General features: G+C 51.4%; 1 protein-coding gene across 1 annotated transcript; it reads right to left on the reverse strand.

Moving 5' to 3' along the window:
* Positions 1 to 10744: 10744 nt before the first annotated feature.
* Positions 10745 to 13528, reverse strand: LOC124678091 (pentatricopeptide repeat-containing protein At5g03800-like). The gene has a single exon (XM_047214021.1). The coding sequence runs from the start codon at positions 13526 to 13528 to the stop codon at positions 10934 to 10936; it is 2595 nt and encodes an 864-aa protein (XP_047069977.1). The 3' UTR covers positions 10745 to 10933.
* Between the last annotated feature and the right edge of the window lie 424 nt (positions 13529 to 13952).

Below are 13952 nucleotides of genomic sequence, written 5' to 3' on the forward strand. Positions count from 1 at the left end.
TCATAAACAACACATATGTAATAACTTGATAATTAACATGACATGGTATTCTCTATCCATCGGATCTCGACAAACACAACATAGAGTATTACAGATAGATGATCTTGATCATGTTAGGCAGCTCACAAGATCCAACAATGAAGCACAATGAGGAGAAGACAACCATCTAGCTACTTGCTATGGACCCATAGTCCAGGGGTGAACTACTCACTCATCACTCCGGAGGCGACCATGGCGGTGTAGAGTCCTCCGGGAGATGAATCCCCTCTCCGGCGAGGTGCCGGAGGAGATCTCCGGAATCCCCGAGATGGGATCGGCGGCGCGCGTCTCGGTAAGGTTTTCCGTATCGTGGTTTTTCGCCTCGGGGGTTTCGCGATGGAGGCTTTAAGTAGGCGGAAGGGCGAGTCGGGGCCTGACGAGGGCCCACACCATAGGGCGGCGCGGGCCCCCTTGGCCGCGCCGCCATGTGGTGTCGCCACCTCGTGGCCCCACTTCGTATGTTCTTCGGTCTTCCGGAAGCTCCGTGGAAAAATAGGCCCACGGGTCTTCGTTTCGTCCAATTCGAGAATATTTCGTTACTAGGATTTACGAAACCAAAAACAGCGAGAAACGAGCGGCACTTCGGCATCTTGTTAATAGGTTAGTTCCAGAAAATGCACGAATATGACATAAAGTGTGCATAAAACATGTAGGTATCATCAATAATATGGCATAGAACATAAGAAATTATCGATACGTCGGAGACGTATCAGGGTGGTTAATGCGACCCGCGTCCTATGCGTTCACCGTTGCACGTCTGCACGTCTTGGACTTCTGCAACGCGACACGCGTCCACGATTGCACGTCTTCGACTTCTGCACCGCGACCCGCTGATACATCTCAAACGTATCTATAATTTCTTATGTTCCATGCTACTTTTATGACAATACTCACATGTTTTATACACACTTTACGTCATTTATATGCATTTTCCGGCACTAACCTATTAACGAGATGCCGAAGCATCAGTTCCTGTTTTCTGCTGTTTTTGGTTTGAGAAATCCTACAAAGGAAATATTCTCGGAATTGGACGAAATCAACGCAAAGGGTATTATTTTTCCACGGAGCTTCCAGAAGACCGAAGAGCATACGAAGTGGGGCCACGAGGTGTCCAAACCACAGGGCGGCGCGGCCAAGGAGGGGCCCGCGCCGGCCTGTGGTGTGGGCCCCTTGTGCCTCCTCCGACTCTGCCCTTCCTCCTACTTAAACTCTCCGTCGCGAAAACCCTATTACCGAGAGCCACGATACGGAAATAGTTCCAGAGACGCCGCCGCCGCCAATCCCATCTCGGGGGATTCAGGAGATCGCCTCCGGCACCCTGCCGGAGAGAGGAATCATCTCCCGGAGGACTCTACATCACCATGATCGCCTCCGGACTGATGTGTGAGTAGTTCATCCTTGGACTATTGGTCCATAGCAGTAGCTAGATGGTTGTCTTCTCCTCTTGTGCTATCATGTTAGATCTTGTGAGCTGCCTATCATGATCAAGATCGTCTATTTGTAATGGTACATGTTGTGTTTGTTGGGATCCGATGAATATGGAATACTATGTCAAGTTGATTATCAATCTATCATATATGTGTTGTTTATGTTCTTGCATGCTCTCCGTTGCTAGTAGAGGCTCTGGCCAAGTTGATACTTGTGACTCCAAGAGGGAGTATTTATGCTCGATAGTGGGTTCATGCCTCCATTGAATCTGGGACGGTGACAGAAAGTTCTAAGGTTGTGGATGTGTTGTTGCCACTAGGGATAAAACATCAATGCTTTGTCTAAGGATATTTGTGTTGATTACATTACGCACCATACTTAATGCAATTGTCTGTTGTTTGCAACTTAATGCTTGGAAGGGGTGCGGATGCTAACCTGAAGGTGGACTTTTTAGGCATAGATGCATGCTTGGATAGCGGTCTATGTACTTTGTCGTAATGCCCTGATTAAATCTCATAGTAGTCATCGTGATATGTATGTGCATTGTTATGCCCTCTCTATTTGTCAATTGCCTAACTGTAATTTGTTCACCCAACATGCTATTTCTTATTGGAGAGACACCACTAGTGAACTGTGGACCCCGGTCCATTCTTTTACATCTGAAATACAATCAACTGCAATCTCTGTTCTCTGTTGTTCTTCACAAGCAAAAATCATTCTCCACACCATACGTTTAATCCTTTGTTTACAGCAAGCCGGTGAGATTGACAACCTCACTGTTAAGTTGGGGCAAAGTATTTTGATTGTGTTGTGCAGGTTCCACGTTGGCACCGGAATCCCTAGCGTTGCGCCGCACTACACTCCGTCACCAACAACCTTCACGTGGCCCTTGACTCCTACTGGTTCGATAACCTTGGTTTCTTACTGAGGGAAAACTTGCTGTTGTACGCATCACACCTTCCTCTTGGGTTGCCAACGGACGTGTGCTTCACGCGTTATCACCCGCGTCTACGCGTCAACAATTGCACGTCTTCCACTTCTGCACCAACACGCGTCCTCGAGTCTAACCCTGAAAATTTAGATATACTCAGGTATACTCTCGAGTCTTATACTAGCATTTTTTGTGTGCTCAGTTTTCCCCTTGAGTGCTAATACTGGCTAGTGCAATATACTCAGTTTTACCCTCAAGTGGCTGGTCAACAGAGAGTCAACAAATGGGATTAACTAGTTAAATGAGTCATTTAATGTGCAAAAAATTCCGAAAAAGAGTGGCACTTACACATGGAGTCTTCTTACACGACCTGCCACGTTGGAACCATAACAATCATAGATAAATCAAGTTTTACCACAAATTGCCACTTCTCAAATCACCTAGTAGCTATGAAGGTGCATGGTTTTCCACAATAAGCCCTTCCCAAAACAGCTTTCCCCAAAACATACTTTGTCTAAATTAGGCCACAATTCTCACACTCATGTATATTTGTATTGCAAATAGTTTGAGGTAGGCCAAGATGGGCTTCATTGTACAAAATATGCATTTTCCATTTTTTAAATCTCATATTTGAATCCCTTAGTCTGTTTACTACTCAGGTGCCCTTGGTTTCTTGATAATACTCAGTTTTGCCCTCTCCCCTTCACAAATTATCACAGACGTGCAACATTGCCCTAATTGGTCTAGCCCATGTCACGCGGATCGTGCCCGCTAACCTTTAATCGTTTTGCTTTTTTTAGGTGGCTTATCCATGTGGAGACTTTGTGTGATCCATGGTCTGTAATAGGCTATAATAATACTCTTTTTGAGAACTATAAAATACAAAGGTTGTACGCATCAATTGATGCAGAGGCCAGGGTGACCCCCTATTTTGAAAAAAGATATCCTGCCAAAAGGCAATCAGTAGTGGTGCCTCACTTAATTCGAGGGGGAATAACCCACCTCCACTATGTCGATGATAGTAGGATTATGGTTGAAAACTCGGAGGTGGGAATTGCTAACTTAAAATTCTTGTTGATCTGTTTTGAGTTACTGACATGCCTCAATATTAACTATCATAAGAGTGAGGTGTTCATCATGGGTTTGGAGACTATGGAACAAGCCAGGGTGGCTAATTGTTGAACTACCTAGAAGGAGCCTTTCCCTTCTAATGTCTTGTCTTTCCTATGAGTGATAGGAAGCTAATCATAGCTGATATGAAACCTATTATGGCACCAATAGCAAAACGAGTGGACCCTTGACAATCACGCTGGGCGTTTGGATCGGGTTTCTAGGGTAATGGAAAATTCAGGTTTTCAAAAAATACACTCGAAATTTCAGTAGAAAAATTGCTACCCGACTATTCTTTTTTTTTAGAGAATGCTACCCGACTATTCGGGTACCCTATTCCCTGACGCACCATGTGCCCCAGTCTGTTGAGGCCCACCACTCCCAACCTTATCTTCTTCCTTGCTTAGTTCCCCCACACAAGGAATCCATCATGGACCCAGGCTCTGTCGCCCGCACTCGCCGGCGCTCCGCTGAGCACCACATACCCAAGCCGACCGCGCGGCCTCTCCAGCTGCACGCCACTCGCCGGCGCAGCCGCACCCTCGTCCGGCCCGCACGAGCTCCGCCACGCGCCTCTCCTGCCAGTGCGTCGAGCTCCGCATCGGCCTACTCTGCCCAACTTCTCTCTGCATCGCGCCCGCCGCTGCTGTTCGACCTCGTCGCCAGCCTATGCTCCCCCGCGGTAATCCAGTTTGTTGGAGATGGAGTCCACGACTCCCCATAACCCTAGCTCCCATGCCTGCCGCCGAAGATGGTGGCCGACGGAGGCGCTCTTCGACCCGACACCACCGTCTTGCCTCTCCTTCGTCCTGCTCCGACCACATCCTGGCCCACTCATCGGATTCAGCTTGAGAGCTTTGTGTGCTACAAATGGTGACCAAAGGGCTGCAAATGGTTGTTGTTGCTGCTACCAACGGTGGCCGGTGGTGCTGCAAATGGTGGCTACATGTGCTACCAACGCCAGCCGCGTGCGCTACCAACGCCGACGGGCGGTGCTGCAACTAGTGGTTGTGTATGCTACCAACGGCAGCCGACGGTGCTACAAATGACGATTGTCGTTGATGCACGGAGTAAGTGGTGGTGCTGCCATCGACGGGCAGTGTTGCTACAAGGAGGTCTCCGGCTACAAGGAGTATGATTATTTTTGCAACATAGGGATTTTTTTGCTACAAGTTTTCTATGTTTTTGTTAGAATTATACAATATGGTTGCTTTCGGGGTCTCCGGCGAGGTCCCCGGCAATGTATCCAGTGAGGTTGGTTTTTGCTACAATAACATAAATTTGTTGCTACGGGTCTCCGGCGAGGCATGCGGCAAAGTCTGCAGGGAGACTAGTCTTTTTTCTTTCCTTCCATAAACGAACCGTTTTTTGCTACACTGAAGAAAAATGGAATATCTTTTGCTACCCGGCAACAAAAATGGGAACGAGTCAAATCCAACGGAAGAGACAATTAGATCGGACGGCTAGGGACCCGGGGCTGGGAAATCTAATCCTCTGGAGGACACCCAGCAATTTCCTAAACAGAAAGACATAAAAAGGATACAGTAAAATCACGGGAAAACCGACAAACCAAAAACGTGTGCCCGACACTGAGTCCGAAACGGCAAAGCCTTTGTTCGCCTTCTCGCTCCAACCAACCCTCGGGACAACAGTGCCACTCCGTTTCGAACTCGCGAAAACCCCCAGGAGCCCCACGGGCCACGGCCATATATAAGAGCATATTCACTCGTTGGCGCTCCTCACGTCGAAATCCGGACGGAACAACCGTCGGATTGAACGAAATTAAGTCGTGAGGAGTACCGTATTTTCAGTCGTTCACCCGGAGTTCGGCGGACATAGTTTAAATTCAAACAAAGCGTCGTCCCGCGCTACAAGTACGGCCAGTTGATCGGCAAAAGGAGCAAAAGGATCAGCCACAGATCGGCGATCGGAGAGAAATTACACGGAAACAGGCTCATCGGCAGTCCCGGCCGGCACGGCGGTGTCCGACGGACCAGTTTCCTCACACGCCGTGGCCGAATCGGCTGCGGCAGTCGACGACGAAGCAGCGGCAGTGGACGTCGAAGCAGCGGCAGTTGACGAGGTAGACGGTGAGGAAGCCGAGGTAGGAGCCGGCGGAGACAACGAAGGACTGGCCGGAGTGGCTCGGAGGATGTCGCTGTGGTGGCCCTGGTACCAATTCCTCGTCTCCTCGTCCATCAGTTCCATGTTGCCGCCGCCCACCAAGTCTGTGTTCCTCTTTTTCGCCGCCGCCGTCGTCTTCAGCAGGGCGATCCGGACGCCTTGGTTGACGAGCATCTCCCGCCACCTGCCGTCGAACTTGTCGTTCCTCCCGTCGGCGTGCGACCTCAAGTCGGCCCAGCACTTGTCGATCGACGCCTGCATCCTGTCGGCGGGATTGCCCGTCTTTTTGAGCTCTTTGAGCTTCTTCTGGCCGAGTTCAGGGCGCCCTTCCGCCGCGCCAGCCGCCGGAGCGTCGGGGTCGTGCGGGTTTCCTTCCACTTCTCGCAGTTCTCGAGGCGGGCATAGACGTTCAGGAACTTGAACTGCATGCCGGTGTCGTCCGTGTACATGTCCAAAGCACGGCGCAGCTGGGGAAAAAAAGTACGGCGATACGGGTCAGCTCACGACGATGTACCTCGGTGATGCAGGGTCGACGGAGCATACCTGTTGCTCCAAGTCGTGGCCGCTGATCGGCCGTTTTTCGACCTCCTCCTATATGCCGTGCCATTTGTTGCACGCCGTCTGCATGATCCCCCAATGGGTGGCCATTGCCTTGTCTCCCCGGTACACGTTCATGTTCGTCTTGTTCAAGTAGGGATCGACAAGTTTGCGTTCCTCGTACGCCTGCCTCACTCGAAGCCAATATGTGTCGAACGACTGATTCCGTTTATGCCGTTCATGGACACGGTCATCCAAGCTTCGGCGAGGCACTCCTCTTCCTTCGGCGTCCATTTGATACGCGGTTCGGCAGGCGGTGATTCCTTCTTCCTCTTCTTCTTCCCCTTCGACAGGTTGGCAGCGGCTTGAGTTGGCTCTTCTTCTTCTTCGTCTTCTTGTTCGACGGCTTGGCTTCCGTCGGCAACATCCTCCCCATGCTCGTTGCGCGCCGCCACAGCTGTCGTCGCCCTCGCCTCCTCTTGCGTGAAGAACCCCGGGCTCGCGGCGGCGGCCATGAAGAACCCCGGGCTCGCAGCGGCGGCCATGGAGCCGGAGGTGATCATCTCGTGGATCTCCTCTTCGTTCGGCGCCGCCATCGCACCGAACGGGAGCGGCCCTCGTCACATGACCGGCGAGGTGCCCTCGAACTGGCCGCCGCTGCCGACGTCAAGCTCGGGCGGCGACGGCGTGAACCTGGACGGTTGGACGTAGGCGCCCTCTTGGAACATGGCAGGCGGCGACGACGAGTACATCGAAGGGGAGAAGGACGACGGGGAACTGCTTGTACCTTGCGCCGGCCATTGGCCGGGGAACATGGCGCCGCCGCCGCCGCTCATGGCCATGCTGATCTTCCTCGCTTGTTCGTCCTGGGCCGCCGCCGCTGCCCTCTTGGCGGCGGCTTTTTTCACCCTCTCCGCCCTGCCGCATGTTTCCACCTCGCACCGTTTCTCGTCCGCCGCCCACTCTGCGTTCGTCATGCCCGGCGGCCGCTCCTTCTTCGCCCGCGGCTTCCTCGTCGTCGCCTTCGGCGGCATTGTGGTGGACGAGAAGACGCGGAGGAGAGCGGTGGTGGACGAGAAGACGCCGCCGGGAACTGGAACTGGAAGACGAGGAGAATGGACAAATTCGGCGGGAGAGAATGGGGATATGCAAGCAAATTGGAGGGAATGGGGATATGCAAGCAAATTGGAGGGAAAATCGACAGGATTTGGTTTTCCTGTCGCCGACTACACGGGTCCACACGACGTTTCGCGCCAAAATCTTTCGTCCGGAGTCCCCGAGCGCGCCCCGGGGGACCGGGGATGGCGTGGGCTCGCCGGATGGATGAAGGGCCAAATCCGGACGAAAACGAGGAACCGGGGGCGCGACTAGGCCGATTTACGCCGTTCGGATGGAAAAAACGTCGCTCGGGATCCTCGTCGGGGAGACGAGTGGAGATGCTCTAAGGCCAAGCATGCCATGCTCCAGTCTTCGATCGATCAATCGTAATATCAGCAAGGTCGGTGGCCAGTTTTCGCTCGTGGAAGTCGAACTCCGGCCACGGCCAGCATGTTCTGCCTGCTGGTGTCTCCCGACCCGCTGCGCCGCGCGCTGCTCCTCTTCGACTCCGAGCAGCCGAGCCCAGCAAGCCGCACGGTGGCCGTCGTTGGTGGCGCTTCTCCTAGCACGCCGCCGGCCGTTTCCCACCACGTCGCAGTGGACATTCCCGATGAAGACGATTGCGGCGGCGGCGATGATCCGGACGCCCAAGAGTTAGAGACGACGCAGGGGCACATAAGCCCCGTTCGCAGGGCGCTCGTCAGGGCCGTGTTCGTGGCGTACACGGCGTTCGCGGCGCCGGCGCTGGTGACGACGGCATTGACGCGGAGCAACAGCTGCTTGCAGGCGCTGCTGGTGGTGCTGCCGGTGGTGCTCACCATCGTGTCGCTCTTCATGGCCACGGTGCGCGTCTGCGAAGACGAGGACAGGGAGAGGGAGGAGGAAGAGCAGGGCCTCGACTCCACGGATGATTCGCAGCATGATTAGCTATAGCTTAGATCCGTAGAGCTATGTGAAGATGTAATTAACTTTTTTAGAGAATTTTTAGGTGTAAAAACCAATTCATATGAATGTAAATATGTGCGACAGATAATGTATGTGTGTGTTTTGGGTGTGTTCCTCATCGATGTATGCTCTGTGCCTAGCCTGTCGAAGACCTTAATTTGATCAGCCTTGCCTTAATATAACTGTCTCGGTTGTTATAACAACCGCTCTAAGGATAGTATCTACAGCACGAGCTCCAGCGTGCATAAATGCGACCTGCGCATCCTTTGCTAGCTCCGGGCATGAGGGAAACCAGTCAGGAATCACAGGTTGGCCCTCGCGATGCCGACCCTGGACAGGAGGCTGCTCGCGTGGAGCGACTCCGACACAGAGGACGACGTCGGCGGAGGAGCCGCCACGCCGCCGGACTACGCAAGCTACGACAGGTGCGGCGCTGTGGCCTTGGTCGACGACGTGCTCATCCCGGGGACGGACGGGCAATGCCGCCACGGCGGAGCCCGTTCAAGGCCGGCGTCCGGCAGGCGCAAGGTACACACGCGCGCTGGACGTGTGAGTTGTGCGCAAGCACGCAAAAATTTGCAGGTCTTCGTCGACCGTGACAGCTGATCGTTCTCTCGGTGAATGTACGCAGGCTTGTTGCGCGGCGGCAGGGCTCGTCGCCGTCGGCTGCCTCTGCGCTTACCTGTCCTGGCGGTGCCACACGGGCAAACACTAGATTCTTGTTCCTTCGTCAGTTCATCTGACTGACCTAAGCATTTTCGTTCTAGGTAGCGCAAACTTTGCTACGTCTATGTGTATACTGTATGTTGCAGCGTCTGCAATGCATGTAGTGGAGTAGTACCGATTATGTGGTAGCTTTGACACCGATTAACTAAGTTTCTGGGAATTGCTAGACTCTGTTAATACACGAGCAAATACTAGCTTAGATCGGACATGCTCCTTCCTTTGACCCCGCGCCACAAACGTTACCACGTGTATACATTTATATATTCTAAAAGCCTCTGCAATGCACGTTCCGGACAAATGGAATACCAGCTTCCAACATGGAGTTGAGTATTCCATTTGTCCTGAACAAAATGGAGTTGAGTAATGACGACTTCTGAAGGTTTCCTGTTACAAACCCATCAGAGGCTAGAATAAACAGAGCCCAAGGGACAACCAAGGGGGGCGGCTATTGCAGCTCTCTACCGTATCCCAACTTTTTACACCTGCTTGTATTCTTGCTTCGGAATGCACCTACATCCTGAATTTATGTCAATTTTGCACAGTTTTTTTCTGCAAGCCACTCTAAGTATTCCGATTTTATCAGTAGCAACATGTGGTCCCTCTATGTGGGAGTGACAGCATGCTTTTTCATCAAGCACAGTGCCAACGGCAAACGTGAGGTTTTTTTTTATGCCAGATCAGTCTCAGTATGTAAATCTCAGGTAAGGTAGCAGATCCAAGCAAAGCGGGTCTCAGGGGAGTATGAAATACTTCTCCGATCCAAATTATTTGACTCCACTTTATCTAGATGCAGATGTACCTAGAAAGTGAAATCAATTAATTTGGATCGGAGGAAGTACTGAAATTTGTTCAAATTAGATGCTATTCCATAGTAAATATTCCTACTCTATCAATATTGTAATGTAACTTTCCAGGTATTTTCGGATCAACTTTTCTCGTTACCTTATTAACCTTGGACTGTGTAATTTTCTGCACCACCTCTGTAGTTAGTCTTTGAAAAGGATAACACAAAATGCCAGGCATATACTAATTTAGTCAGTCACGAACATGATGATTCCGTGTACATTCCCTGAAAAAACGTGTGTCTACTGCTCAAGTTGGTATATTCTCATTAGTCCATAGTATAGTAAGAAATCTAACTGAGATTTTACTGGAACAATACGACTATACAAGCTTACTGCAAGCTACCTGTGGGTGTGATATTGACCACGGAGCCAGATAAGAGTTACTGGAAGCTTAGTGATAATGGTAAGTACACAGTTGTGTCAGGGTAATTAGAAGGTGCCTACTGATCATGTTTGTTGGTTTGGGTTGCTCATCAAGCATATCACTCGATACTGATCATGAGACAACTGCAACTTGCAAGTAACTGCAAACAGGCCAAAACACTAGAGATTCTGAAAATCATGCTACCCTAGAGTTTGGAGCAGAAGAAAATACTCCTACTTGTCATGTATGATGTCAAAAGTTCAGGTTGTTCTGCGTGACTACTTTCTGAAGAAACTCATAGCGCTGTACATGACCTCAATACAAGGATGTCTTCTATAGTTTCTACAGTGCTAAAAAGACAGTTCAAAGAAAGTCAAAATTGGTCCGGTGCCTCCGGTACCAGTCTATGTTCTCTACAAGAACAAATCCCTCCCCTGAAAATATGAAACCCGCTCGAGTCTCTGACTGAAATCTCCTTCCCAGTAGCAGCAGAGGCATGCTCCAGAAACACTTCTATATAGGAGACGATTGCAACTTGCAAGTAACTGCAAACAGGCCAAAAACATTCATAAAGCATGCTACTGTAGAGTTTGAAGCAAAATAAAATACTCCTACTTGTCATGTATGATGTCAAAAGTTCAGGTTGTTCTGCGTGACTGATTTCTGAAGAAACTCATAGCGAGCGATGTACAGGACCTCAATACAAGAATATCTTCTATAGTTTCTACAGAGCTACAAAAGACAGTTCAAAGAAGTCAAAATTGGTCCGGTGAATCCGATACCAGTCTATTCTCTACAAGAACAAATCCCTCCCCTGAAAATATGAAACCCACTCGAGTCTCTGACTGAAATCTCCTTCCCAGTAGCAGCAGAGGCATGCTCCAGAAACGAGTGGCAGTCACCACACATGCGGATGTTCTTCACAACACGGATGACTTGCCTAGAGCCTGCCATTAGAAGGCCATAAGTAGCAGCCAGCTTTGCACTGTGGTACATTAGGAAATGCCTCTTTTGGTATTCCTCAACATCATGTAGAACAAAGGTGGTGTCCGGTTCATACCCAGCCTTCATGCACTCAATGGTTAGCACATCCAGACCAGCATAGATGTCCTTGGACTGAGGATGCGATCTATCTCGAGCGAAAAATGAGTGAACAGTGTTGTCATGAAAGGTCCAGCTCCTTGCTGGAATCTTATGGATACCCTTTTCACGCATCTCCAGCCTTGTGTTCTCTGAACAATGCCACTTTGCTGATTCAGAATACAAATTAGATGCTAGAACATATGTGGATGGGTCGTGTGGTTCCAATGCAAGTAGATGATTCATTGCTCGCCTCCGCAGTGTCATGTTGGACCGCTTGCTACAGCTTTCCAGCAAAGATCGCCAAACTAATGCACCAGGCTTGAATGGCATACTGCCTATAAACTGTTCCGCCTCATCAAAACAACCCCAACAGCCAAGGACATATACAGATGCTGCAAAGTGCTCCATGGCAGGTTCAATGTTGTACATGCTTGATATAGAACGAAACAGTTCCATACATGTATCTGCAGAATCTGAGCTGGTGTAACTGCAAGCTGATATGATGAGAAGAAAGGTAATGGAATCTGGTTTGATGCCTAATCTCTGCATTTGAGACCATATGTTCAATACCTCATCACCCTCGCGATGGAGAAGATGAGCAGTGATGAGCGCATTCCAAGACACAAGGTCTCGTTGAGGCATTTGCTCAAAGAAATTGGCTGCATTTTCCAATTCTCCGCACTTGCCATACATACTGATGACTGAATTACCAACTCCACAAGCACGCAACAGGCCAGATTTTGCAGCAAACGAATGCATCTGCCTTCCAAGTTCAGCAAAACCTAAAGCACCACAAACTCCAAGAACAGTAGTCAACATGAACTCATCAATGAACTGAATATCACTGCTTCTGAACATTTGAAGGAAGATAGAAAACGCCTTTTCATACTCCCCATCTCTAAAGCTAGCAAGCAGCAAAGAGTTCCAAGCAACGTGAAAGCTCTCCTGGTGGCACCAGTTCTCAAACAACAGACGCGCATCTCCAGACCTGCCACACTTGATGCACATGTCTATCAACGCGGCATCAATCCAAGGGCTTGAACCACAGCCACACTTGATCACAAACGTGTGAACCTGCTCGCTGATCTTCCTATCGGCAGAAATAGCACAAGCATTCAGGACACCGGTCACGGTGACATCTGACATCTCCAACCCACTCTCCAGCATCTGCCTAAACAACCCCAGTCCACGCAGCCCCGCCTTCTTAGCAAATGTGACACGAACGCCTTCCTTGTTCCGACAAAAGCCGGTCAGAACCGCATTGTACGTAACAAAATTCTTCTCGGGCATCCGATCGAACACGCCCATAGCCTTGTCGACCAAACCGAACTCCATGTATCCGTTGAGCAAGCCAGTCCACGAGATTACGTCCTTCTCCGGCATCCTCTGAAACACGCCGACCACATCCTCTACAGAATCACCATGCTCGGCGTAGAACCCGATGAGCGCATTGCCGACGCTCAGGTCGAGCTCCAGGCCGGACTTGAGAGACAGGGCGTGCACCGCTGCGCCCTGGGCCAGGCCGCGGCCCTCGGCGGCCGCTGTCAAGAGCGCGGACAGAGTGAACCGGTCGGCCGCGACGCCGCCCCTCCGCATGTCGGCGAACAGCTCGAACGCCTCCTGGTGCCTTCCCAGCTCGACCAGGCCGGAGAGCACCGTGTTCCAGGAGGATACGTCGCGGTCCTGCATGCCGTCGAACACCTTCAGGGCGTCCTCTAGGCGGCCGCACTTGACGTACATGGCGAGGAGCGCGTTGGCGAGGAGGAGCGAGCCTCCGCCGGCGCAGTATTGGTGCTTGGCGGCGAGCGCGTGGACCTGGGTCCCGAACCGCGGGTTGGCCCTGCGGATGCAGGCGGTGAGGAGGCCGACGAAGGTGTACTCCGTGGGGGCGAGCTCCGCGAGGCGCATGCGGCGGAAGAGGGACTCGGCCGCGGAGGCGGGGGACCCCAGCCGCGCGTGGCCCGAGATGAGCGCGCTGTAGGAGGCGGCGTCGCGGGTGGGCATCCGGTCGAAGACCTCCCGCGCGTCGGTGAGGCGGCCCGCGCGGAGGTACCCGCACATGACGGCGTTGGCGAGGCGCGCGTCCGATAGGGCTGCGGCGCCGGACTTGGCCGCGACGGCGTGCGCGGCGCGCGGGTCGGCCCCGCGGGGCGGGAGGCGTAGGCGGGGCACGGTGCCATGGGCGGCGGTGGCGGTGGTGGTGGCAGGCGGAGGGAGAGGGAAGGAGAGGCGCGAGCGGGGCGGGGGTGGAGGTGCGAGGGGGAGAGGAGGAGGAGGGGATGAGGTGGAAGTGGCCATTCATTTCACTCCAAGCTGGACGGAGCTAAAGGCGTACCTCGGTTTGACGCCCGGAGCCGGAGCCACCATGCGAGATGCGACTATGTGAGAATAGAGTGCCGTTGAAATTTCTATCGAAGGATTTTCAAAGAATTTTACAGGATTTAAAAAATATATACTCCCTCCGTTTATAAATAGACGTCTGAATTTTATCTGAATATGAATGTATGTAGACACTAAACAGTCTAGATACATCTAAATTTGAACAAATCTCAGACGTCATTCTGTCCAAAAATAAGTGACTTACACATTATCTAGGTACAATTGTTCCTAGAAGCGTTTTTAGCATGTAGATACAACTCTATCAAGGAAAATTACGTCACTTACTTTTGGATACATACTCGTGGGGGATGATTCAACATTTTCTTCTCACGTAGTCTTTTAT

The sequence above is a fragment of the Lolium rigidum genome, chromosome 7, assembly GCF_022539505.1.
Source record: "Lolium rigidum isolate FL_2022 chromosome 7, APGP_CSIRO_Lrig_0.1, whole genome shotgun sequence".
Lineage (NCBI taxonomy): Eukaryota > Viridiplantae > Streptophyta > Magnoliopsida > Poales > Poaceae > Lolium > Lolium rigidum.